Source organism: Mesoplodon bidens, assembly GCF_964165515.1.
Source record: "Mesoplodon bidens genome assembly, contig: HAP1_SCAFFOLD_103, whole genome shotgun sequence".
In the NCBI taxonomy this organism is placed as follows: Eukaryota; Metazoa; Chordata; class Mammalia; order Artiodactyla; family Ziphiidae; genus Mesoplodon; species Mesoplodon bidens.
Window position 1 is genome coordinate 439,731 of NW_027672700.1, and position 26,483 is coordinate 466,213.

Sequence of the window (26,483 nt, forward strand, 5' to 3'; positions counted from 1 at the left end):
GCACTGGTGGGTATTTTTGTATATTTTGGATTTATGAATAATACAAGTGAAAAAAGAAAGACGTTAGAACTTCACATGTTCATCAGTGACATGAGTGACTTTGTTGCTGCATCAGATAATAATTTTTAAATACTCGAAGAACGTTTCCCCAATTTTTTGCTCTATTCATAACATAACGGCTAAAACACAACATGCTTTTGTATAATCTGCATTGTTAACGTTTTCTCCATTACCGTCTTAAGTCTAGGCAATCAACAAAACAAACAAACAAACAAAATCAAGCTCTACATGTACCACCATTATTAAACCTATTTATAAAACTTTTTAAAAACCAAGTCCTCATTTATAACATTTCCTGATTTCTATGGTGTAATACGCCCTCCACGGTCAATTTCAAGCTCCCAATGACACATCCCTGAATACAGAGAAGGAAAGAGAGGTGTGGTAACACATTACTATGTAACATTTCCAACAGAAACATATAGTAGAGTGAAATAACCTCAAGAGCATAGGTAACAATAAAATAGAGTAAAATAATTAGGAAGGGGTGACTTTTAAGTTTGTATCACCTTTGATTCTAATATAATTTAATTGTAAACTTATGTAAGTTAATTCTTATTAATGGCTGTGTTTCTCAACCAGTTGGCAAAATTCCTGGACATTTAACAATCAGTTCTCGTGGGCGGGTACCAGCTGGCCCCAGCACTCCTCTGGTACAGCAGTGAACATACCACAGGTCTTCCCGGATGGAGGCTGGGGTCCTCTGAGCTGCTTCCAGGGCGTGGCATGTACCAGAAAGAATAACACTTCCATAAGACAGTTGTCAGTGTTCCTAGAAAATCCCATTTCTAAGTAGCCCATGCGATGTCTTGTGTTTTGTCACACCATCTAATGTTCATTTCCTTTTTTTAACTTGGAAAATATCCTATCATTCACTAACCAATCGTCTAAGATCCGTTTGTGAGTATGGAAAGCAGGTAATAAATCATGACTTCGAGTAACCTAGAAGTCCTAAGAGCACAGGTATTGGAGTCAAATAGTGTCACCACTTCCTGGCTGTGAGACCTTGGGCAAGTCATTTAACCTCTCTGAGCTTCAGTTTCTTAATCCACACAATGAGGGGTAAAATGCCTCCTGCAAGATTATTCTGGAGATCAGATGAGACCACATGCATTAAGTGCCCAGCACAGTCTGTGGCACATCTGTGGCTTCTCTACACAGTGGCTCATAGTCGTTGTATTGTTGACAATTACTTACAAATGGCAGAGCGCATAACAAGCTCTCCAAGGGCAAGGTCTAAGTTTCCACCTTCTCTGCAGGCTCCAGGGCTTCCTGGCAGAATTCATGTGTACTGTAGGCACTCGATGTGCAAACTACTTCGAACTTTTTTTAGGGTGTCCCATTCAACTTACACTCTTTTCAGGGTTAGAAGCAGATATTGGGGAAATAACACAAAGAACAAATAGATAATTTGAAAAAAAAATGGATAGTGATTTCTTGAGTAAATCATTGACCTGTGTTTATTAAAGCTAATATAAATTCAGCCGTGGATGTGGTCATGGTTAATCCAGGTGGTTGAAAACCTGCTTTTTTTTTTTTTTTTCGGTACACGGGCCTCTCACTGTTGTGGCCTCTCCCGTTGTGGAGCACAGGCTCCAGACGCGCAGGCTCAGCGGCCATGTCTCACGGGCCTAGCCGCTCTGCGGCATGTGGGATCTTCCCGGACTGGGGCACCAACCCGTGTTCCCTACATCGGCAGGAGGACTCTCAACCACTGCACCACCAGGGAAGCCGCAACCTGCTATTTTAAAGGTAGTATGGAAAAGAAATCAGGAGTATCACATATGCTACCTCAAAAACAAAACAAAAAACCCAACCATGGCAACATACCATATGGTCAGAGAACAGACACAAAGAAAGAGAAAAGGCATTAGCGTGTACTTTTAAACTAAAGTTTCTAAAAACAGACTTGAAGACTTCCCTGGTGACACAGTGGATAAGAATCCACCTGCCAGTGCAGGGGACACAGGTTCGAGCCCTAGTCTGGGAAGATCCCATATGTCGTGGAGGAACTAAGCCCATGCGCCACAACTACTGAGCCTGCGCTCTAGAGCCCACGTGCCACAGCTGCTGAGCCCATGTGCCCCAGCTACTGCAGCCCATGCGCCTAGAGCCCACACTCCGAAACAAGAGAAACCACCACAAGAAGAAGCCTGCGCACCACAACAAGAGTAGCCCCCCACTCGCCGCAACTAAAGAAAGCCTGCACGTAGCAACGAAAACCCAACACAGACAAAAATAAATAGAATTAAATCTAAAATAAATAAATAATAAAAACAGACTTGTTGATAACTGACCTTGACCCCATGCTTCCTGTACAGCCCAGAGCTAGCTTTTAATGTGAGTCTTCTTCTTATGTTTGCTTTTCTCCCTGCCTGTTTCGTTGTAGTTACCAGCAGCAATTTCTGAGAAAACCTTGACCTTCCCTTTGATAAAGCAAGCCGGGAAACTAGAGAAAACCAACTTTAACCTTCCAACTAAAGCTACCCTCAACCAACATGCTTCAGAGAAAAAAAAAAAAACCTTTATTTTTAAATTTTTATACCCGAAGAGCTTGGAGTCTCTGCTGCGTTTATACATCTTTGGCTCCTTCCCACTAGGGGCCCTATCGTTCGGGCTCTGTGTGCTGCAAGCAACAGAAACCAGCTCTAGCAAGCCTCAGGGATGGAGCACTTCAGGGTAGCACCCCAGCCAGGGCTCAAAACCAGCTTCCTTATTTTCCCCACCATGTTCACAGCAGCATAGTTATAATAGCCAAGAGGTAGAAACCACACAAGTGCCCATGACACTTAATGGATAAACAAAATACACACTAAACTGTATGGTGGAATATTATTTAGCCTTAAAAATGAAGGAAGGGCTTCCCTGGTGGCGCAGTGGTTGAGAGTCCGCCTGCCGATGCAGGGGACACGGGTTCATGCCCCAGTCCGGGAGGATCCCACATGCTGCAGAGCGGCTGGGCCCGTGAGCCATGGCCGCTGAGCCTGTGCGTCCGGAGCCTGTGCTCCACAACGAGAGAGGCCACAGCAGTGAGAGGCCCGCCTACCACACACACAAAAAAATAATAAAATAAAAGAAGGAAATTCTGACATGTTACAACATGGATGAACCTTGAGGGCATTATGCTAAGTGAAATACGCCAGTCACAAAAAGACAGGTACCATGTGATTTCACTTATTTGAGGTACTTGGTACTTAGAGTAGTCCAATTCATAGAGACAGAATGTTGGTCACCACGGGCTGGGTGGCGGAGGGAATGGGGAGTTGTTGTCTAATGGTTAATAGAGTTTACGTTTTGCAAGACGAAAAAGTTCTGGAGATCCATCTCACAGAAACGTGACTATACATAACACCACTGAACTGTATACTTTAAAATGGCTAAGATGATAAATTTTATGTTGCAGGTTATTTACCACAATTTGAAAAATAAATAAACAGCTTCCCTCTCTCCATGTCTGGGCTCCACTCCCTCATGCTGGCTGCATTCTGAAGTCCCACCAGGTCACTCCAGATCCTGGTGTCCAGCCAAGTCTTCTTGGGTCTCCTTGGCTCTGATTGCATCACTTGCCCCACCACTGAACCAATCAGTATGTCCAGGGAGTGTGATTGGTTGATTGCTTAGCCCCACCCACAGCAATGGGCCGACAGATTAGGAGAGAGATTCCTGGAATTTCCAGAAGAGCCAGGTGGGTTGCGGCCTGTACACTACGGCAGTGGATCACTTGAGGCATGAGATATGACCACTCCCTTCAGCACCCTGGCAGTTAGTGAGCAGTGAGGCACATCTACCTGAGCATCCCAGCACAAAAGGGAATTCCTCCACACTACCCGTGGTCTCTCGATTTGTTTTCTATCAGGCGGGGGTAAAACATATTCAAATTTCCCCCTTCCCACCTTCAGCCCTTTCATTCAATAAATCTTTATTAAATCGATGAGGAAAGGTTGTAGGAATGATTGAGGCAAGACAGCCCCAGAGGAGAGGACGGGAAGGGATAGGATGGATGGAGAAGTGAGTGCAAGGCAGGAGCAGGACACCTCAGCTTCTGAAAGGAGAGAAAGGAAGAAAGCTTCGGTGGAGACCGAGGTGCCCACAGTGGAGAGAAATTCGAATCTTCACATAAGGTAACAGAGTTCTGGAACACTGCCAAGTCCGTTCCTGAAACAGGTTTCAACGGGGCCAGTGTCATCATAAATGCTGGGCCAGGTGTCGCCAGGCAATTGGAGTTTGATTTTCCCGAACAGTGTTCTCCCTGACTCCAAAAAAGTCTTCAGGGGAATTCACCAGATTCTTGACTTGGCTGGGAAAGACTGTAGCTAAAAGACTGGTTTGGGAACCTGAGTGAGTGGAGAACCTTCCTCTTGAATACAATCCAGCTGGAGCTATAGGAAGTTCTGTCTGCCAGTGCTCCTATTTCGGAAGCATTCTGTCCTGTTTCTCATTATGTGTCTGCAGTCTGCAGAAAGAGAAACGTGACCGCCACAGGCGGCAAACCTTTGAACTTAGCTTCTTCCTTGAAAAGTGTGTTTTTTTCTGCCAAGCGACTGGGGGTGGGGTTGGGGCAGAGAAGGGAGAGAGAGACAGAGAGGGAAAGAGCTTTCCAGAACCCCAGTCCCACCACCCTCTCCACCACCACCTGAGCTTGGTGAAGTCCTTAATCTCTCCAAGCCTCATTTGTAAGCTAGGAATAAGGAGAGCTCCTCCCCTTCAGGGCTATCGCGAGAAATCGGTGAGTAATTACAGTAAATGGTAGTATTCACGATGTCACGGTTTAACCACTAGGCACAGGGAGGGATGGCCACAACAGCATTAACCAAGAAAAAGCCAGGTGTCAGCACCTCTCAGCATTTGCTTCTCCCGGTGTAGATGGATTTTGATGTGCTCTCTAATGAAAGTAGATAGAGACATCTTCCGCCGGGTTAGATGAAAAAAGGTTCCCTCGATAGATATTTATGGAGCGTCTGCCAAGAATCAGATGTGGCAGATGTTGAGGATCACAGACTAATGAGCCAGCTGGGTTTCGAGCCAGTTGGGGTGCCTGCCACCCCAGAGCTCTCGGCTTCGGGGAACAGGTGGAATGGGAGTGCCAGGGAGACACACAGTGTGGATGTGTGTGTCCTGGAGAGCTGGGCTTGAATCTCGGAGATGTGTTCATTCATTCTTTCAACCAATATTTAAGGACCTACTGTGTATGTGCCAAGGGTTTATTCTAGGAGCTGAGGATACGGTGCTGAGCAAGGTAGACAAAAAGCTGTCAGCCTCTCAGAGCTCAGAGGTGGCGTTGTACCAGCTCAGACGCTCACTGCCAAATCTGTGGTCCTGGGAAAGTCACTAGGTCTTGCTCAGCCTCGGGCTCATCACAGAGCATCAGGGGTATTAAATGAGGTAATGCATGTGAATCTCTTGACTGGGTGCCTGGCACGAAGGCTGCACCCAATAAATGGTGGTGCGATAGTGTGCAAGGTGACCCATGGTGGGGACCGCCATCCCAAATTTGGGGAGAGTGTGGGAGGGATTCTTGGGAGAAGTGACTTATACGCCGAAATCTAGGGCAGCAATTATGTCGCCGGGACAGAAAGGTGAAGACCACCCCAGCTGCTCGTAACCTCCCCTGACCCTCTTGTCTGCCCCTGCAGGTCTCCTTCCCATGGGTGAGGGGCCCAGCACCTTGGCCAAGGCCACAGCCACCTTGGGCCACCCAGGAACTGAACCAGTCGCCCTCACCAACAGAGACCCCCTTCTACCCGGGCATCTGGACAGTGCCAGTGCAGAGGAGCTGGTCGCAGGGGTCCCCCGAGCCCCCCATGGTCCCACCAGCCTCCCACAGGCGGCCCGTGAGTGCCAGCGAGAAGATGTTCTCCTTCAAGGTGGACAGAGCCGCCCACAGCGTTCCCATCATCAGGCAAGGTACTCATGGGCGCTTCCTTGGCGGCTTAGGGGAGGGGCTTTTGCTAGGAGGATGGGTCTCAGTTTCTGCTTTCCCCTTTTTTTAAAAATTTTTATTGAGGTGCAGTTGATTTACAGTGTTGTGTTAGTTTCAGGTATGCAGCACACTGAATCTGTTCAACATGTACATGTATCCACTCTTTTTTAGATTCTTTTCCCATATAGACCATTACAGAGTATTGAGGAGAGTTCCCTGTGCTATCCAGTAGGTCCTTCTTAGTTATCTCCTTTATGTATAGTATTGTGTATGTCAATCCCTCTCTTCCAATTTATCCCTCCCCCCTCTTATTCCCGGTAACCATAAGTTTATTTTCTACGTCTGTAACTCTATCTCTGTTTTGTAGATAAGTTCATTTGTACCTTTTTTTAGATTCCACATATAAGCAATATGGTATGATATTTGTCTTTCTCTGGCTTTTGCTTATGTTCTCTGGTTCTGAAGTAGAACATAATCAAATGTGAAAAAATTGGGATAAGCAGAAAGTTAGAAAACAGTAAAAGATAAGCTGTCACCCTTATCACCAGAATTCTCCCTGTTGACTTTTTGGTACAAACTCCTCCAAGACTGTGCTCTGCCCATCTGCACACGTCAGTACCTCTGTGGTGAGTGAGTGTGTGTGTGTGTGTGTGTGTGTGTGTGTGTGTGTTTGTACATATATATGAATATATATGAATTTGTATCAGAATCTAAATTTATATACTTCAACTCAGATGTACAGACATATTGGTAACTGAAATCCCTCTTGCCTTAGGAGGTTTTTAAATATTTTATTACCATTTTACAGGTAAGAGGAGACTGAGGCTTATGGAGAAAATTATTTCTCCGGAGGTTATGTATTCAATCTAATCTAAAATAACGCTTTTCGGTCAAATTTAAGGCTGGTTATCTCAGTGACTGTCACTCACAGCCTGGTCACTTTGGGGACACACAGCCATCAGGGTTTCCTTCTCCCCCCCTCCCCCCCAGGAGGCCTCATGGCACTTGGGGAGGAGACTTCCTGTCTGTCACCATCCTCTTGGCCTTGCCAGGCTTACTGGCAGAGTAGCTGGGTCGACTTAGTCCCTGGCATGATTCCCAGGTTTCTTCTGTGGCCACTGGTGTGGAGGTCCCATTCTCTGTTTTCTGTGTCCCAGCCCCAGACCCCTCTGAGTCCCCAGGTCTCTCGATGCCTCCACACCCTTCCCTGGTCTCACTCAGGACCACTCACCTAGTCACTTCCCTCAGCCATTCAAATAATAGTTATTATTCTGAAATAAACAGACTAAGGAGCAAATGAAAGGTATCTCTGCAGTTTACATCATCATCATCATCATCTAAGGAACGCTCATGTACCAACCACCCAAGTTAAGAAATTACTCAGCCATATGCCCCCAGCATTTTTTTAAATTTAATTTTATTTATTTCTTTATTTATGGCTGTGTTGGGTCGTCACTTCTGTGCGAGGGCTTTCTACAGCTGCGGCGAGCAGGGGCCACTCTTCATCACGGTGCGCGGGCCTGTAACCATCGCGGCCTCTCTTGTTGCGGAGCACAAGTTCCAGCCGCGCAGGCTCAGTAGTTTTGGCTCACGGGTCCAGCTGCTCCGTGGCATGTGGGATCTTCCCAGACCAGGGTTCGAACCTGTGTCCTCTGCATTGGCAGGCAGACTCTCAAACACTGCGCCACCAGGGAAGCCCCCCCCCAGCATTTTAATGTGAAAACTTTCAAACATACAGCAAAGCAAAAAGAATTTTACAGAGACAGCTCTCCTCCTAATTCTACCGCTAACACTTTGCTGTACTCTTTATTACATTTCTGTCTACCCATCCTTCTTGTCCTGCATTAATCCATCTTATTTTTTGGATGCATTTCAAAATAAATAGCACACATCTGTAGTCCTCCCCCTAAATGTTTTAGCACATATACCATTAACTAGAACTCAACATTTTTTGTCTCCTTCATGTAAAATGAACACAGAATGTGTATTAGTTATCATGAATGCATAACGAATTCTCCCCAAACATAGTAGCCTAAAGCCAAATCAAACATGTGTTATCATCTATACGGTTTCTGTGGGGTCAGGAATTTGGCAGCAGCTTAGCAGGACGGCTGTGGCTCAGGGTCCCTCGTAAGGCTGCAGTCATCTGAAGGCTTGACCTGGGCCAGAGGATCCACTTCGAACACGGCTGCTCACATGGGTGTCAGCAGGAGGCCCCGGTTCCTCACCACATGGGCCTCCCCAGAGAGTGGCTCGAGCGTTCTCATGACACGGCAGCTGCTCCTCCTGAGCAAGTGATCCTGGAGGACAAGATGGAAATGGCAACATCTCTTGTGACTAAGCCTCAGAAGTCATGCTCTGTCATTGTTGCAATATCCTGATGGTTACCCAGGGCGTCACCCTCCAGTGTGGGAGAAGACTACACAGGGGCCTGAAGACCAGGAGGCGGGGATTATCAGCAGTCATCTTGGAGGCCAGCTACCACAGCCTGCCCTCGGGTCCTCAATGATTCACACTCCTCCTCCTCTCTCCCGAGGCGCCCCAAAATCTCACCCCAGTAACAGCATCGGCTCAAATTCCAGAATCTCGTCTAAATCAAGTCCAGGTACAGATGGGGCTCATGGGTGTAGTACGTTACGTTCAGCTCATCAAGTACTACTTCCAGAAATCTGAAGACCTCTGAACAAAGGGTCTGTCCCTCACACACCCAGCACATATTGGTGGGACAGACATAGCATCACTGCTACATACACTCCTCTTGTTCCAAAAGAAGAAAAACAGGAAACACACAGGAGTCCCTGGCCCAAAGCAGTTCTGAAGTCCAGCTGGGAAAATATCGGCAGTTCCTTGACTGGGCTTCAGTCCAACTCTTGCCCAGAAATGACTTTCCAGGGCTCTTGGCTCTGCCCCTGGTCCGTGAGTTCCGCCTTCTGAGTCGTCCTCCCTTTCCTATGAAAGGTGTCCCATGGATGTGGCTGCATAGTTTTATAGCCTGCTTCCTGCCTGTAGAAGCTTGGGGGTCCAGACGCTTCTTTGACTTTTGTGGGTCTCTGTCAGTCTGAGTTGGCAGTGCTTCTTATTGGGGTTCATCCTATCAGGCAAAAACCACGCCCACAGACTTTTTTGTCACAAGCCCTTCCACCATGGGCTTCTGCAAAGACTGACAAAGGACAGAAGCTTCTTAGAAGCCCAGTTCTTTGACCGAAGGGTTCTCTTGGACACTGCCCTGGATCTGTATTCTTAACAAAGGATTTTACAACCACACCCTCAGCTTCTTCTCTGGACTGTGTTTTCTTGAGAGTGCCCTTGATTTGATCTTTGCCCAGAACCTGTTTCTTACATTTCATTTGCCACCTGGAGAGGCAGGGAATTTTCAAGCCCAGAACATTGCCCTGATTTAACAGCCCTTCCTTTAACTGTCTCTCCCCCTCACATTTCACTATAAGTAGCAAGAAGTAACCAGGCAGCACCTTCCAAGACTCTGTCTGGGACTCTCTTTAGCTTGACCACTCAGCCTCATCACAAACATTTTCTACCTTCCTCATGACCACAGGCAACGTGTTAGGAAACCTTCTGCCACCACCTGACAAGGATCCCTTAACCCCAGTAACATTTTCCTCACTTTCCTGGAACCCTTCCCTCACTGCCTCCTCAAAGGCCATCGGGCTTCTACTAAGACTATTCACGCTTTCTCAAGGACTCTTGGCCAAAGTCCTCCAGCTTCTGGCCACTGTTCCATCCCAAACCACTCCACATTGTAGGGTTTTTGTTAAATTTTGCACCACTCCTGGTGCCCAAACCTGTATTTGCTACTTATTGTTGCATAACAAATTACTGCAGGATGTAATGGCCTAAAACAACAGTAAACATTTGTTATCTCCTAGTTTCTCTGAGTCAGGAAGTTGGGAATGGCTTCGCTGGGGGATTCTTGCTCAGGCTTGTCCATGAGGTGGCAGTCATGGTGGTAGCTGGGCTGTGGTCCTCTGGAGGCTTGTCTGGGGCTGGAGGACCCACCTCTAGGATGGTTCACTCCCATGGCTTTTGGTAAGAGGCCTTAGTTCTTCACTAAGTGCACCTCTCCATACGTTGCTTGAGCATCCTCAAGCTGCCAGCTCCTCCAGACAGGTGGTCCTAGCGAGTGAGGCAGAAGCTGCAATGTCTTTTAGGATCTAACCTCAGGAATCAAACTGTGTCATTTCTGCAATATCCTTGGTTACATAGAGAAGCTTTGTTACGGACTGAATTGCATTCCCCCAAAATGCATATGCTGAGGCCTCAATCCCAATATCGCAGAATGTGACCCTATTTGGAGATAGTGTATTGAAATAGATGAGTAAGTTAAAATGAGATGATTGGGTGGGCCCTAATCCAAGGGCTGGTGTCCTTGTAAGAAGAGAGAGAGAGACGCCAGGGATGCACGTGCACAGAGAAAAGGGCATGTGAGGACACAGTAGGAAGGTGGCCGTCTGCAAGCCAAGGAGAGAGGCCTAACCCTGCCCACACCTTGATCTTGGACTTCCAGCCTCCAGAACTGTGAGAAAATGAATTTCTTTTGTTAAGACCTCCTGTGGTGTTTTGTTATGGCAGCCCCAGCTAACTAATATAAAGTCCATCCAGTATTGGAGAGGATGATGCAAGGGTCTGAATACCAGGAGACAAGAATCAGTGGGGCCATCTTGGAGACTGGCTACCACATCCTGAAAGGTGTTAGACCTTGAATGTGCTCACTGAGTTGTGCCAATCGTGCACAACTATGTAACCCAAATTCCTATCAAGATATAGAACATTACCATCACCCCAGAAAGTTCCCTCATGTCCCTCCCCAGTCAATTCCCAGCCCCAGGCCCCAGAGGCACCCACTCTTCTGAATTCTTTTCCCGCCATGGATTAGATATTCCTGTTCTAGAATCTCAAGTACACAGAACCATGTAGTACATGTTCCTTTGTGGAAGGCTTTTTTCACTCAGCATAGTATTTCTGAGATTCATTCATTTTGTTGTATGCATCATGTTCTGTCTTATGAACATATATACAGGGTTTTTGGGGTTTTTTTTTAATGTGTCCTTTGGACACATGGCACATGGGCTGTTTCTTTTCTTTTTTTCACTCTGCCATTTAAATTTTTCCACTGTAATCACCGGTTTCTCCCGTGCCATGCTGAACTTGGGGCTTCTCTGAAGGACTTGGATTCCCCCTGGAGAAATGAAGGATGAGTCGTATGGCTTAGAGTCCCTCACATCTACCTGGGCTCTATCTCCTCAGCCTCTCAGCCAGGTCTCATGTTTCCAAACGTTTGCCCTCGTTCCCCTGACACTCTCGCCATCCTCAGAAAAGGACTTTCATCTTCCCGTGTCATGGGGAGTTCCTTTGTGTCTGGGCCTCTCTACTCCACGCTTTAGAGAAAACTCTGTGCTCCAGTCCTCCATGCTGTCTCTTGACAGAAAACACCTCTTTTTAAGGGTTCCGAGAAAGCTCTTTCCTCTCTTAGCAAAGCTGGGCTCTTCCAATTAAATTGGTTTACTGTTAGACTGTCACCTTGCTTTAGACTTGAAAAATTCTATTTGAAAACCCAAAGCCAAGGATTTATTTACTGCAGATCAGGTCAGGGTTTCTCAATCTTGGCACAGTGACAGGTGGGTCGCATAACTCCTTGTTGAAGGATCTGTCCTGTCCACTGTCGAATGTTTAGCAGCATCCCTGACTCCTACCCACCAGAGATACCAGTAGCAACACCACCACCACCAACCGCCCTAACTGTGGTACTCAAAAATGTCTCCAGACATTGTCAAAAATCAAAACATCATTTTGCCTGGGGGAAAAATCACCCTGTTCTAGTTAGTACTCATCCTTCCTTTACCACAAGGCAATAAAACGTCAGCTCCAAGGCCAAATCTTAATGGCAAGAGCTCATGGGAGGTGGGGAAGAATTACTGAGAAAAGAAAATATGTGGAGTGACTTATTAAAATAGCATCTTGATTCATATATATGTATATTTTTTCCCAATAATGGGATCATATGAACCTAACATAGGTAACCTTTTTTTTTCTTTTTTTGGCCGTGCCGCTCAGCTTGCAGGATCTTTGTTCCCCAGCCAGGGATGGAACCTGTGCCCCCTGCAGTGGAAGCACAGAATCCTAATCACTGGACTGCCAAGGAATTCCCTACCTGATTTTTAAAATTCAATAATATGTCATAAACATCTTCCCACTTCAATACATTGACTACATAGTGGTTAAAAGCATAGGCTCTGAATCCAACAAACTTAGGTTCATCCCTTGACTCTACCACTTACCAGCTGTGTGTCCTTGAGCAGGTGACTTGACGTCTCTGTGCCTCATATCTCTCACGTATAAAATGGAGATGGGAATAATAATGCCTATCTCACTGGGTTGTTATGAAGACGAAATCGTATCCTGCCTGTAAGTGCTGAGCACGGTGCCTGGTGCATAGCGAACATTCAGTAAATATTAAAATATTTAATATTTTAATATTTAAATTTTAAATTTTACAATCTTAATAATTTGTATATTTTAAATTTTAATATTTAAATTTTAAATATTAAAATTTAAAAATTAAGTTATTACCTAACCATGATTGTTATTTAACTTTTATTTACAACTTACAATGTCTGAAAGACACAGTTAAGGTGCACACATACTGCCCCTGCTGCAGACTGGTGATTATTGGAGCGCACCAGGACAGCTGGGGGTTGTTAAAATATTAAAGTAACTCCCCTGCCTTTTGGCCAACAGCTCATGCCCCAAAATTCTTAAAGTGCCTGCGTCCCCATATCCACCGTCCCACCGCCCCAGACCTCCCGACTCTCCCTGGGGCTTCTCCCCACTGGGACCTCCGAAGGATCCAGCATCTAGAGTTAAGCCGGTTTGGTCATACATGGCCCTTAGGTTCTTTTTGATAAATAACAGTAGCCGGTAAAGAAGTTTGGGGCAGGTGAGGGGTAACTGCTCCCGCACCTCCCTGCCTGGGTGTAAGGAAAGCAAGTCTCAGAGCAAATTCTAGCCCCACAAAGACTTTGAGTAAACACACCTTCCCCAGTAAAGGGACCCCATCGATCAGCCTCTTCTGTAAGTTTGATGAAGTCCCCCCTCCGGCCATCATCTTGCAGGGAAGCGTCCCTCAAGACAGCCACGACAGGGTCGCAGAGGCAGCCGGAGTCACCCCTAGAGATGGCATCAGACGCCAGAACTCTAAGCTGAGACTGGACAGGGGCCCAGTTAGGGTCAGACCCCGAGGCCCTCCCTGGGGACACAGTCCAGGCAGTACCTTCCTCCAGTGGGAGCCGATTTCTTGAGGAATATGAAAACAGATGAAATCTTCCTCCTGAAAACTCAGTTTCCAAATTGAGATGCGCAATCAGTGTAAAATAAACCCCAGATTTCAAAGGCTTCATGCCTCGAAGAAAAAGAATATAAAATATCTCCATATTTTTTGTCGATTACATGTTGAAATGATGCTTTTTAATGTATTGGGTTAAATAAAATTGATCATTAAAAAATTCCTCTCTTCTTTTTACCTTTTTCACGTGACTACTAGAAAATTGAAAATTGCATTCTGTAGCTCCCATTATTTCTCTATCAGGCACTGCTGCTATAGTCAGTTAGGACTTTGCTGCTCAGGATCCAAGAGAGTCAGATGGGGGCAGTGAGCTTCAAATAAAAGTTTTCTAATCATGGACCTAGTTGGGGAGGTGGAGGGAGAGAAAATGGGCAGCTGCTGAAGTTCCAGGCCCTTGTGTTCCTCGCGCCCCAGGAACCACTGTGGCCAGGGCTGCTCATTCAACACGCAAGGCTGTGCATTCTCCGGGCACCACAGGCCATCAACTATGTCCACTAGAGGTTCTGGGGTCCACAAAGAGGTTTGAGACCTGGCTGGGGGGCAGGAATCTTTGATTCTAAAATGCATAAATAAAAAATACAGAAGCAAAATGAATAGATGATGAATGTCCACAAACATGACAGTGCCTGCTTCATCCATCATTAATGTTAAGACTCATTAAAGTTCCATCACCACTGAAAACAATTTGTTCAGCTTCTCACTTCACAGGAAGATAAGAATGTGCAGTGACTGTCCAGAAACCATAGTCACTTGGAAATTTAAAATACGCTGCTTGGGCCCAAGTGATCTCACACGTAGAATTATAGAAATCTTTACAAACGTTTCTACACCAATAAAAAGAAATGTATTCAGTGTTGATGTGAGTGAATTGCGAGATGTCTGATGTGATACAGAGTGGGGTCCCCAAACACAATGCCATAATCCCTGAAAGTCATATAAAAAGGCCTTGTAATACTGGGGTAAATAAGAAAAAATATAGGAAAGCTTAAATGTCTATCGAGTGGATCCTAGTTAAACACGTTTGGCACACTTGGACAAGGGACCACAATGCTACCCTTGAAAACAACCAAGTACAGCCTCAAATACTGACATGGGAAGATGTTTTTGATATTGTTAGCTGAAAAGTAAGCTGGATAAGCATCTCTGTCATGTAAATGCATTTTTGTTTTTTGAAAAGATATGGCTGCAATAAAACAAACATAGCTAATGTTTAGGGCTAAATGCTCTACTTGAGGGGTCAGCAAACTTTTCCTGTAAAGAGCCAGATAGTAAATACTTTAGTACTTGTGGGTCACATGGTCTCTGCTGCAACTACTCAGCTCTGCCTTTGTAGCTGGGAAGCAGCCATAAATAATATGTAAATCAATCACTGTGGCTGTGTTGCAATAAAACTTTATTTACAAAAATAGGCAGAAGGCCAGATTTGGCCGCAGGGCCATAGTTTGCCAAGCCCTGCTCTATATCATTATTCTATTTAATCTCCAGATAGCCCTTTATAGCAGAGACTATCAGTGATCCTAAATTATGTATGTGGAAACTAAGGCTTAGAAAGAGCAAATGACTTGCCCAAGGTCATCAGCTCTTATGCGGCATAGAAAAAAGTCTGGAAAGAGACACACCACAGTGCATCAGTGCAGTTAATGCTGGGGAAGAGAAATGAGGCAGCTCTTACCCTTTCCAGTCCTCCTGTAATGCTTTCAGTGCATAAGTCTCATGAATGTGAAGGTTAATCTGAAAATATTTTTTAAGACTTTGGGGAAACTCACTGTCTCCTCTGCCTTCTCTGTTGACCTTGTGTGTTAGTGTGGACCAACGCTGCGGAACTGTCGGAACAATCAGTGGCCGAGGAAAGTCCTGGGACAGGGCCCTACAGAGAAATTTTTGTGGACCAGGACCTGTCCCAGCACGATAAGGTGAGGGGTCTTGGGGAAGCACAGAGCTACAGCAGCAAGAGGGACCATGGAGAGATTGCCACTGCCTCTTGTTCTCTGTGTCTCAAGGACTGTCCCTTTTTCCTACTTCCAAGAAACCACCTCTTCCTCCCAAGACATTCAGCCAGGTTTGGCCACTGCTCATTTTATCCCAAATAACATCTACAACTACAAGGTACTGAGCACCTACTGTGTGCTGGGCCATTTCCTGTGCACTTGACATTTATTAGCTCGTTAATCTTCACCATCTTCAAAAAAGATTTTATCACCCTCACTTTGCAGATGAGGAAACTGAATCTCAGAGAGGTTCAGTAATGTGTTCAAGGCTGCCCAGTGCAAGGAGCAGTGTTAGGATTCAAAGCGAGGTCTGGTTAGCTTCTCAGCGGGTACTTCTAACTCCCACACAGTAATCACTTGGTCAACCTTCAGTGATGGAACAGTGATGCAAAAACACGTTCCTTGCAGGAGGACGTGAGCCCAGGAAGTCAGGGAGGCGTGGGCCGAGAGACTCGTTAAAGAACCAGAGAGGTTTAAAGCAGGGATGCGAGCAGAACAGGTGGATTCAAGCCATCCTGGGAAGGGCCCAGGTCAATTTCTCCCCACTTAGACACGACTCGAAAGTTACTCTAAAAGAAGCAGTCTATAATATCTCGCTTTCCTTCAGGGCCAGGGCCTGCTCCTGCAGCAATCCTCAGAGTTTGTGAGGAGCAGACCTACCTGGGGTTCTTGTCAGACACGGAAATCCAAACCTTCAGGAGGCAGGGGGTTCCATCCCAGGCATCCTGGGACCAGACTCTGAAAAATGTTGCAGAAAGGCGAGAAGCCACACTCAGATTCTGTATTTATCGCTATGTAACAAGCCATCCCAAAACTTAGCGGCTTCCAACAGCAATTCATTATTCCCCAGAATCTATGGGTTGACCTGGAAGGTTCCTTTGCTCGTGTCCCCTGGCCTCACTCATGAGGCCTCAGTCAGCCGCTGGCTTGGCCAGGTTGGTTGTCGGTCTCCATTGGCCTCCTTCCCACATCTAAGGCCTCAGCCAGGACGCCTGGACTGGTGGGCCCCTTTGTGCATGTGGCTTTTCATCACAGCACGGTGGTCTCGGGGTTCCCAGGGGGCCAGAACAGAAGCTGCACAGCCTGTAAGAACTTGCCTGGAGATCATGCAGCATCACTTCCACTCCATTCCGTTGGTTAAAGCTAGTCACGGGGCCAGCCCAGACTAGAGGGTGGGGAAATAGACTGGATGGCAAAACTGCAAAGTATTTGTAGCCATTTTTCAACCTGCCTCAATTTTAACTCGGAAATATAGTGCAACCACTATAATTTTTTCTATTTATAGAAAATTTTTATAAGCCATTTATCATTTTTTCTATTTATAATAGAAATAATTCTTTCTCTTTATAAGTCGTTTATACCCTGACTTGCCAGGACTCCTTCAAGTGACATTAAACAAATTAGCTTGAGGGGGAGCATTGATTAGCTCATCTTATTGGAAAATTTAAAGGGCCACTAGCTTCAGGTATGGCTAGATCCAGGAGCTTGAATAATGTCATCAGAACACCTCCCCACTACCAACTTCTCCCCTCTGTTTCCCTCAGTGTCTGGCTTTCTTCATAAGGCTGGCTTTGTGTGTTAGAAAAGACAAACTCAGGCAAACAAGCCTACATGATCCAAAAGAAGGCAAGATCCTCTCCCTCTGTAATCGATGTGTGAAATCTCTGATTGACCAGCTTGGGCCACATGCACATGGGGAGGTGGGACAGGAAGGAGCAGGGCACATGACTGACAGTCCTACCCAGACCAAATGGAAGGAGGAACACTCCCTCCAAGAAGGGCAAGGGGACCCTCAGCAGGAAAGCAGAACCCACAGCTGTCCACTGCCCTCTGCAAACTTCTTATATTCCAGCACTGGCACGGGGCCTGGCACTTAGTTGCTGCCCGATGAATGTTTGTTGCATGAAAAATGAATAAGCACCTGGCTGATCATAACAGGGTGAAACAGGGGAAACTGCCCAGGAGTAGGGAATATGTCTGATGCTCTCTCTTGAAGTTTTGCCACCAACTTTCACAAGGACCCAAAGGAAGGCCCCTGGCAGCAGCTGGCAATGTCAGACAGGCTTTCTCGTGAGCGAGACCCTGTCCTTCCCCAGGTCACGGAGCTAGCAGGTCGTGAGGCTGACTGGACGGCTCTCCTGGGAATGAGCTGGCCCAGAAATTGCCCGTTTACCTCCTCCCGTGACTGCTTTGGAAAAGGCCTCTGGGGAATTTCTTCTTCTTCTTCTTCTTCAGTTTTTCTGACATTTTATTGATAACGTCTGGTGAGAAGTTTGGGGGAAATTTTTTTTCCTTTTTTGGAAAACCTAACCAATTCTTTGGCTGCAGAGCTTTATCACTGGAGAGATGGAGGACAGGGTTAATTATACCTGTGGGTACAGTCTACCAGCAATTTTGTTTTTCCAGCCAAAACTTTACATTAGCCCATGCAAATAAATCACTATTCCTGTCTCATTTACTTTCCAGATTGAGTTACCTGGAAAAATTTCATACATGAAGAGCCAAAAGAGGCTGGAAATATTAGAAGAGAGGAAAGGGAAAACAAATATTTCAGAATGTTTTAAGTTAAAAAAATAACCCTCATTATAAGCAGAATGTGGTCAAACAGAATGTTGTTTTCCTAACTACCTTTCCTAGGTCCCCAGTGTGCTAGGCTGAATATTGTAAATGAAAACATTCTAAGTAAACTTTGTAGCAACAAAAGTTCCCAAGTGGGATGGTTGTTCTTAATATGAAAGTCTAATTCTCGGGGAAAGGAAAGTTTCCGTACCTGTGAGGTACAGACATCCATTACAGGAGTCTATATACAAGTACATCATTTTAACCCAATTCTTGTCTCTATGAGATTTTCCAAGTGACAGAGATAGCCTTGAAAGTCTGCTTTTTCCCTCCCTGCCTGCCCTCACCTTCCCAAAGAATGATACCATATTTTTCCTGTCTTTCTTTAAATGGGCTCAGCCTTACACCCAGACCCACACCTAGTAAATTTCCCATCTGGCCTCCACCCAGGATGAAATAATTCTGCTGCTGGGAAAAGAAGTCAGCCGTCTCTCCGATTTTGAACTTGAATCTAAATACAAAGACACGGTGATAGCAAGCCTGCAGAACCAAGTGGCCAACCTGAGGCAGAAGCTGTTGGAAACAGCTGCCTCCAGGCAGAAGGAGAGGGTGATCCCGCCCAAGTTTCAGGTTCTGCATGAAGAGGACGATGCCCAACAGAGAGAGATCCAGAGCTTGAAAAACCAGGTAGGGCTCAGAGACAAGTGGGTCGGGGCCTTGGGGTCACAACACAGGGTGACAGCTCTCAGGTAGAGCCTGGGGGGAACCACCCGGGTAGTTAGAAATGGGCAGTCAGCACAGCATGGTGAGGAGTACAGTTCCAGGGAGTGCAGGGTTGGCAAGTTTCTAGCCTTGTAAGAACAATATTAGATTTCGTTAAGTGCCTACCATGTTCAGGCCCCGGTGCAGGTGCTTTGGGTGCATTAGCTTATTTATTTATTTATTTATTTATTTATTTAATTTAGTTATTTAATTTATTTATTTATGGCTGCATTGGGTCTTCGTTGCTGTGCACGGGCTTTCTCTAGTTGCAGTGAGCAGGGTCTACTCTTCACTGTGGTGCATGGGCTTCTCATTGCAGTGGCTTCTCTTCCTGCAGAGCATGGGCTCTAGGCACGTGGGCTTCAGTAGTTGCAGCATGAGGGCTTCAGTAGCTGTGGCTCGCGGACTCTAGAGTGCAGGCTCAGTAGTTGTGGCCCACGGGCATAGTTTCTCCACAGCATGTGGGATCTTCCTGGACCAGGGCTCGAACTCCTGTCCCCTGCATTGGCAGGGGGATTCTTAACCACTGCACCATGAGGGAAGTCCCCTCATCAGCTAGTTAAACCTCAGTCTTCTGGCAGATGCCATTCTACAGATGAGGAGACTGAGGCACGCTCAGAGATGCCCAGGAGCTTGTTACAGCTTGCACAGCAAGTGAGAGGCAGTGATGTGACTTGGGCTCAGCTCTGCCACCTTGTACACCTCATGCTTTCACACCCACTTTGCATTTCCACCCAAGTCCTGTCGCTTCAGTGACCACTTCTCATACCCACCCAGACCCAGCCAGAAAGAGCTGGAGGTGGGGAGAAGGAACCCCACAGTGTTCCAAACACTGAGGCCTTTATCAAACCCTGAAGGCAGCTGCTGGTTCATTTATAGGGAATTTCACCAAAAATTCTCCACCCAGAATGTCTGGATTTACCAGTCAACTTCCTTCCTCCTGAAACTAAATCCAAAAGAAAAAAAATTTTTTTTTAAGTTTTAAAGAACTACTTTAAAATTGGCCCCTGATCTTGTACATAAATTATATCTCAACAAAGTTGATAAAAAAGCAATAGGTCATTGATGAATTTTGGCCTCAGTGCATAATTCTGCTTAAAACCATAGTCAGATTTGGTTCAACATGGCGGAGTAGAAGGACATGCTCTCACTCCCTCTTTCGAGAACACTGGAATCACAACTAACTGCTGAACAATCATCGACAGGAAGACACTGGAACTCACCAAAAAAGATACCCCACATGCAAAGACAAAGGAGAAGGCGCAATGAGACAGTAGGAGGGGTGCAATCCCAATGAAATCAAATCCCATCACTGCTGGGTGGGTGACTCACAAACTGGAGAACACTTATACCACAAAAGTCCACCCACTGGAGTGAAGGTTCTGAGCCCCACGTCGGGCTTCCCAACCTGGGGGTCCAGCAATGGGAGGAGGAATTCCTAGAGACTCAGACTTTGAAGGCTAGTGGGATTTGATTGCAGGACTTTGGCAGGACTGGGGGAAAGAGCGATTCCACTCTTGGAGGGCACACACAAAGTAGTGTGTGCATTGGGACCCAGGGGAAGGAGCAGTGACCCCCATAGGAGACTGAACCAGATCTACCTGCTAGTGTTGGTGGGTGTCCTGCAGAGGCAGGGGACAGCTGTGGCTCACCAAGGGACAAGGGCACTGGCAGCAGAAGTTCTGGGAAGTATTCCTTGGCATGAGCCCTCCCAGAGTCTGCCATTAGCTCCACCAAAGAGCCTGGGTAGGCTCCAGTGTTGGGTCACTTCAGGCCAAACAACTAACAGGGAGGGAACACAGACCCACCCATCAGCAGACAAGCAGATTAAAGTTTTACTGAGCTCTGCCTACCAATGCCACAGCCAGCTCTACCCACCACCAGTCCCTCCTATCAGGAAACTTCCACAAGCCTCTTAGATAGCCTCATCCACCAGAGGGCAGACAGCAGCAACAAGAAGAACTACAATCCTGCAGCTTGTGGAACAAAAACAATATTCACAGAAAGACAGAAAAGATGAAAAGGCAGAGGGCTATGCAACAGATGAAGGAACAAGGTTAAACCCCAGAAAACAACTAAATGAAATGGAGATAGGCAACCTTCCAGAAAAAGAATTTAGAATAATGATAGTGAAGATGATCCTGGACCTCAGAAAAAGAATGGAGGCAAAGATCGAGAAGATGCAAGAAATGTTTAACAGAGATCTAGAAGAATTCAAGAACAAACAAACAGAGATGAACAATACAATAACTGAAAAAAAACCACACACTAGAAGGAATCAATAGAATAACTGAGGCAAAAGAACGGATAAGTGACCTGGAAGACAGAATGGTGGAATTCACTGCTGCGGAACAGAATAAAGAAAAAAGAATGAAAAGAAATGAAGACAGCTTAAGAGACCTCTGGGACAACATTAAACACAACAACGTTCACATTATACGGGTCCCAGAAGGAGAACAGAGAGAGAAAGGACCCGAGAAAATATTGAAGAGATTATAGTCAAAAACTTCCCTAACATTGGAAAGGAAATAGCCACCCAAGTCCAGGAAGCACAGAGAGTCCCATACAGGAGAAACCCAAGGAGAAACACACCGAGACACATAGTAATCAACTTGGCAAAAATTAAAGAAAAATTATTGACAGCAGCAAGGGAAAAATGACAAATAACATACAAGGGAACTCCCAGAAGGTTAACAGCTGATTTCTCAGCAGAAACTCTACCAACCAGAAGGGAGTGGCATGATATACTTAAAGTGATGAAAGGGAAGAACCTACAACCAAGATTACTCTACCCAGCAAGGATCTCATTGAGATTCGATGGAGAAATCAAAAGCTTGACAGACAAGCAAAAGCTAAGAGAATTGAGCACCACCAAACCAGCTCTACAACAAATGTTAAAGGAACTTCTCTAAGTGGGAAACACAAGAGAAGAAAAGGACCTACAAAAACAAACCCAAAACAATTAAGAAAATGGTCATAGAAACACACATATCGATAATTACCTTAAACGTGAATGGATCAAATGCTCCAACCAAAAGACACAGGGTTGCTGAAAGGATACAAAAACAAGACCCATCTATATGCTGTCTCCAGGCGACCCACTTCAGACCTAGGGACACATACAGACTGAAAGTGAGGGGATGGAAAAAGATATTCCATGCAAATGGAAATCAAAGGAAAGCTGGAGTAGCAATACTCATATCAGGGAAAATACACTTTAAAATAAAGAATGTTACAAGAGACAAGGAAGGACACTACGTAATGATCAAGGGATCAATCCAAGAGGAAGATATAACAATTATAAATATATATGCACCCAACATAGGAGCACCTCAATACAAAAGGCAATCACTAACAGCTCTAAAAGAGGAAATCAACAGTAACACAATAATAGTGGGGGACTTGAACACCTCACTTACACCAATGGGCAGATCATCCAAAGAGAAAATTAATAAGGAAACACAAGCTTTAAATGACACAATAGACCAGATAGATTTACTTGATATTTGTAGGACATTCCATCCTAAAACAGCAGATTACACTTTCTTCTCAAGTGCGCACGGAACATTTTCCAGGATAGATCACGTTTTGGGTCACAAATCAAGCCTCAGGAAATTTAAGAAAATTAAAATCATATCAAGCATCTTTTCTGACCACAACGCTATGAGATTAGAAATGAATTACAGGGAAAAACCTGTAAAAAACACAAACACATAGAGGCTAAACAGTACGTTACTAAATAACCAAGAGATCACTGAAGAAATCAAAGAGGAAATCAAAAAATACCTTGAGACAAATGACAATGAAAACACGACGATCCAAAACCTATGGGATGCAGCAAAAGCATCCCATAGTTCTAAGAGGGAAGTTCATAGCTATACAAGCCTACCTCAAGAAACAAGAAAAATCTCAAATAAACAATCTAACGTTACACCTAAAGGAACTAGAGAAAGAAGAACAAACAAAACCCAAAGTGAGCAGAAGGAAAGAAATCATAAAGATCAGAGCAGAAATAAATGAAATAGAAACAAAGAAAACAATAGCAAAGATCAATAAAACTAAAAGCTGGTTCTTTGAGAAGTTAAACAAAATTGATAAACCATTAGCCATACTCATCAAGAAAACGAGGGAGAGGACTCAAATCAATAAAATTAGAAAGGAAAAAGAAGTTACAACAGACACCGCAGAAATACAAAGCATCCTAAGAGACAACTACAAGCAACTCTATGCCGATAAAATGGACAACCTGGAAGACATGAACAAATTCTTAGAAAGTTATAACCTTTCAAGTCTGAACCAGGAAGAAATAGAAAATATGAACAGACCAATCACAAGTAATGAAATTGAAACTGTGATTAAAAATCTTCCAACAAACAGAAGTCCAGGACCAGAAGGCTTCACAGGTGAATGCTATCAAACATTTAGAGACGAGCTAACACCCATCTTTCTCAAACTCTTCCAAAAAATTGCAGAGGAAGGAACACTCCCAAACTCATTCTCTGAGGCCACCATCACCCTGATACCAAAACCAGACAAAGATACTACAAAAAAAGAAAATTACAGACCAATATCACTGATGAATATAGATGCAAAAATCCTCAACAAAATACTAGCAAACAGAATCCAGCAACACATGAAAAGGATCATACACCATGATCAAGTGGGATTTACCCCAGAGAGGCAAGGATTCTTCAATATATGCAAATCAATCAATGTGATACACCATATTAACAAATTGAAAAAGAAAAACCATATGATCATCTCAATGGATGCAGAAAAAGCTTTTGACAAAATTCAACTCTGATTTATGATAAAAACTCTCCAGAAAGTGGGCATAGAGGGAACCTACTTCACCATAGTAAAGGCCATATATGACAAAGCCACAGCAAACATCATTCTCAATGGTGAAAAACTGAAAACATTTCCTCTAAGATCAGGAACAAGACAAGGATGTCCACTCTCACTACTATTCTTCAACATAGTTTTGGAAGTCCTAGCCACAGCAATCAGTGAAGAAAAAGCAATAAAAGGAATCCAAATTGAAAAAGAAGAAGTAAAACTGTCACTGTTTGCAGATGACAGGATACTCTACAGAGAGAATCCTAAAGATGCCACGAGAAAACTACTAGAGCTAATCAATGAACTTGGTAAAGTTGCAGGACACAAAATGAATGCACAGAAATCTCTTGCATTCCTATACACTAATGATGAAAAATCTGAAAGAGAAATTAAGGAAACACTCTCATGTACCACTGCAACCAAAAAATACAATACCTAGGAATAAACCTACCTAGGGAGACAAAGACCTGTATGCAGAAAACTGTAAGACACTGATGAAAGCAATTAAAGATGATAGCAACAGATGGAGAGATATACCATGTTCTTGGATTGCAAGCATCAATATTGTGAAAATGACTCTACTACCCAAAGCAATCTACAGATTCAATGCAATCCCTATCAAATTACCAATGGCATTTTTTAGAGAACTAGAACAAAAAAGCTTAAAATTTGTGTGGAGACACAAAAGACCCCGAATAGCCAAAGCAGTCTTGAGGGAAAAAAACGGAGCTGGAGGAATCAGACTCCCTAACTTCAGCCTATACTACAAAGCCACAGTAATCAAGACAATATGGTACTGGCACAAAAACAGAAATATAGGTCAATGGAACAGAATAGAAAGCCCAGAGATAAACCCACACACCTATGGTCAACTAATCTATGACAAAGGAGTCAAGGATATACAGTGGAGAAAAGAGAGTCTCTTCAATAAGTGGTGATGGGAAAACTGGACAGCTACATGTAAAAGAATGAAATTAGAACACTCCCTAACGCCATACACAAAAATAAACTCAAAACGGATTAGAGACCTAAATGTAAGACCAGACACTCTAAAATTCTTAGAGGAAAACATAGGAAGAACACTCTTTGACATAAATCACAGCAAGATATTTTTTGATCCACTTCCTAGAGTAATGGAAATAAATACAAAAATAAACAAATGGGACCTAATGAAACTTCAAAGCTTTTGCACAGCAAAGGAAACCATAAACAGGATGAAAATACAACCCTCAGACTGGGGGAAAATATTTGCAAAGGAAGCAACTGACAAATGATTAATATCCAAAATATATAAAGAGCTCATGCAGCTCAATATTAAAAAAACAAACAACCCAATCCAAAAATGTGCAGAATACCTAAATAGACATTTCTCCAAAGAAGATATACCACTGGCCAAGAAGCACATGAAAAGCTGCTCAACATCATTAATTATTAGAGAAATGCAAATCAAAACTGCAATGAGGTATCACCTCACACCAGTTAGAATGGGCATCATCAGAAAATCTACAAACAACAAATGCTGGAGAAGGTGTGGAGAAAAGGTGACCCTCTTGCACTGTTGGTGGGAATGTAAATTGATACAGCCACTATGGAGAACAGTATGGAGGTTCCTTAAAAAACTAAAAATAGAATTACCATAGGACCCAGCAATCCCACAACTGGGCATATACCCAGAGAAAACCATAATTCAAAAAGCCACATGCACCCCAATGTTCATTGCAGTACTATTTACAATAGCCAGATCATGGAAGCAACCTAAATGCCCATCGACGGACGAATGGTTAAAGAGGAAGTGGTACATATATACAATGGAATATTACTCAGCCATGAAAAGGAACAAAATTGGGTCATTTGTAGAGACGTGGATGCATCTAGAGACTGCCATACAGAGTGAAGTAAGTCAGAAAGAGAAGAACAAATATCCTATATTAACGCATATGTGTGGAACCTAGAAAAATGGTAAAGATGAACCAATTTGCAGAGCAGAAATTGAGACACACATGTAGAGAACAAACGTATGGACACCAAGGGGGGAAAGTGGCAGGGGGTGGGGGTGGTGGTATGATGAATTGAGAGATTGGGATTTACATGTATACACTGATGTGTATAAAATGGGTGACTAATAAGAAAAATATAAATAAATAAATAAACATTTTAAAAAAGGAGAGAGGAAAAAAAAAACCGTAGTCAATGCTTGGAGGCCTTTGTTCTCTTGTTCTCTGTTTACTGTCTTTCCCTCTGTAACCGATTCTAGGTACACAGTTTCAATCCTAGAAATGGTGCTCTAGAAAGGACACAGATTGTGTATGGTGAACCTAGGAGATTCTAGCAGGAAACTGTAAGCTCCATGAAGGCAAAGGTTGGGCCCAGTAACCTTCTAGAACTCTGTTAGGACCGTGTCTGTTTGTTTGTTCTTTATTCATCCATCCATCCATCCGTCCATTAATCCAAAGAAATATTTTGGGGGGCCTATCCCGTGCCATGCCCTCTTCCAGGCTCTGAGAATTCAGCAGAGAACAAGACAGACATGATCCTTCCCCCTGTTATGCTCTAGTGAGGGAGACAGAATAAACAAGTCAACAAATACATGCTCTAATATTTAAATGAACTAATGACTCTCCTTCAAACCTGGTTTTGAAAAAACAATGAAAGTAACAGGTCCTGTAGGAATTATTAGTGCAAACAGCTACCTTGACATGTAGCTGACACATTAATGATCATCTTTTTCTTGAACTGAACACAATTTTGCTGAAATATTCCTTTCAGTTATTCTCCCATTTCAGAGCTTTCCTGAGAAAATGACATGTCTTTTTCAGGTACATGGATGAGGCTGAATTATTCCCACATACCTTTTTTATTTTTGGCCATACCACGCGGCTTGCAGGATCTTAGTTCCCTGACCAGGGATCAAACCCAGGCCTCCAGCAGTGGAAGCACAGAGTCCTAACCACTGGACTGCCAGGCAATTCCCCACATACCTTTTTTTAAATAATTGAAA

General features: G+C 44.4%; 2 protein-coding genes across 2 annotated transcripts in view; both read left to right on the plus strand.

Moving 5' to 3' along the window:
• LOC308609790 (forkhead-associated domain-containing protein 1-like) overlaps positions 1–26,483 on the plus strand; it is a gene marked incomplete at its 3' end in the record, with an annotated part of 332,609 nt that overhangs the window by 275,041 nt on the left and 31,085 nt on the right.
• Positions 1–26,483, plus strand: part of LOC308609807 (forkhead-associated domain-containing protein 1-like) — an 80,335-nt gene that overhangs the window by 30,720 nt on the left and 23,132 nt on the right. Inside the window, exons 3-5 of the mRNA XM_081259108.1 lie at positions 5,694–5,964; positions 15,141–15,250; positions 18,335–18,571. Coding sequence (XP_081115234.1) covers positions 5,694–5,964; positions 15,141–15,250; positions 18,335–18,571 — 618 coding nt within the window. The remainder of the gene's footprint in view (positions 1–5,693; positions 5,965–15,140; positions 15,251–18,334; positions 18,572–26,483) is intronic.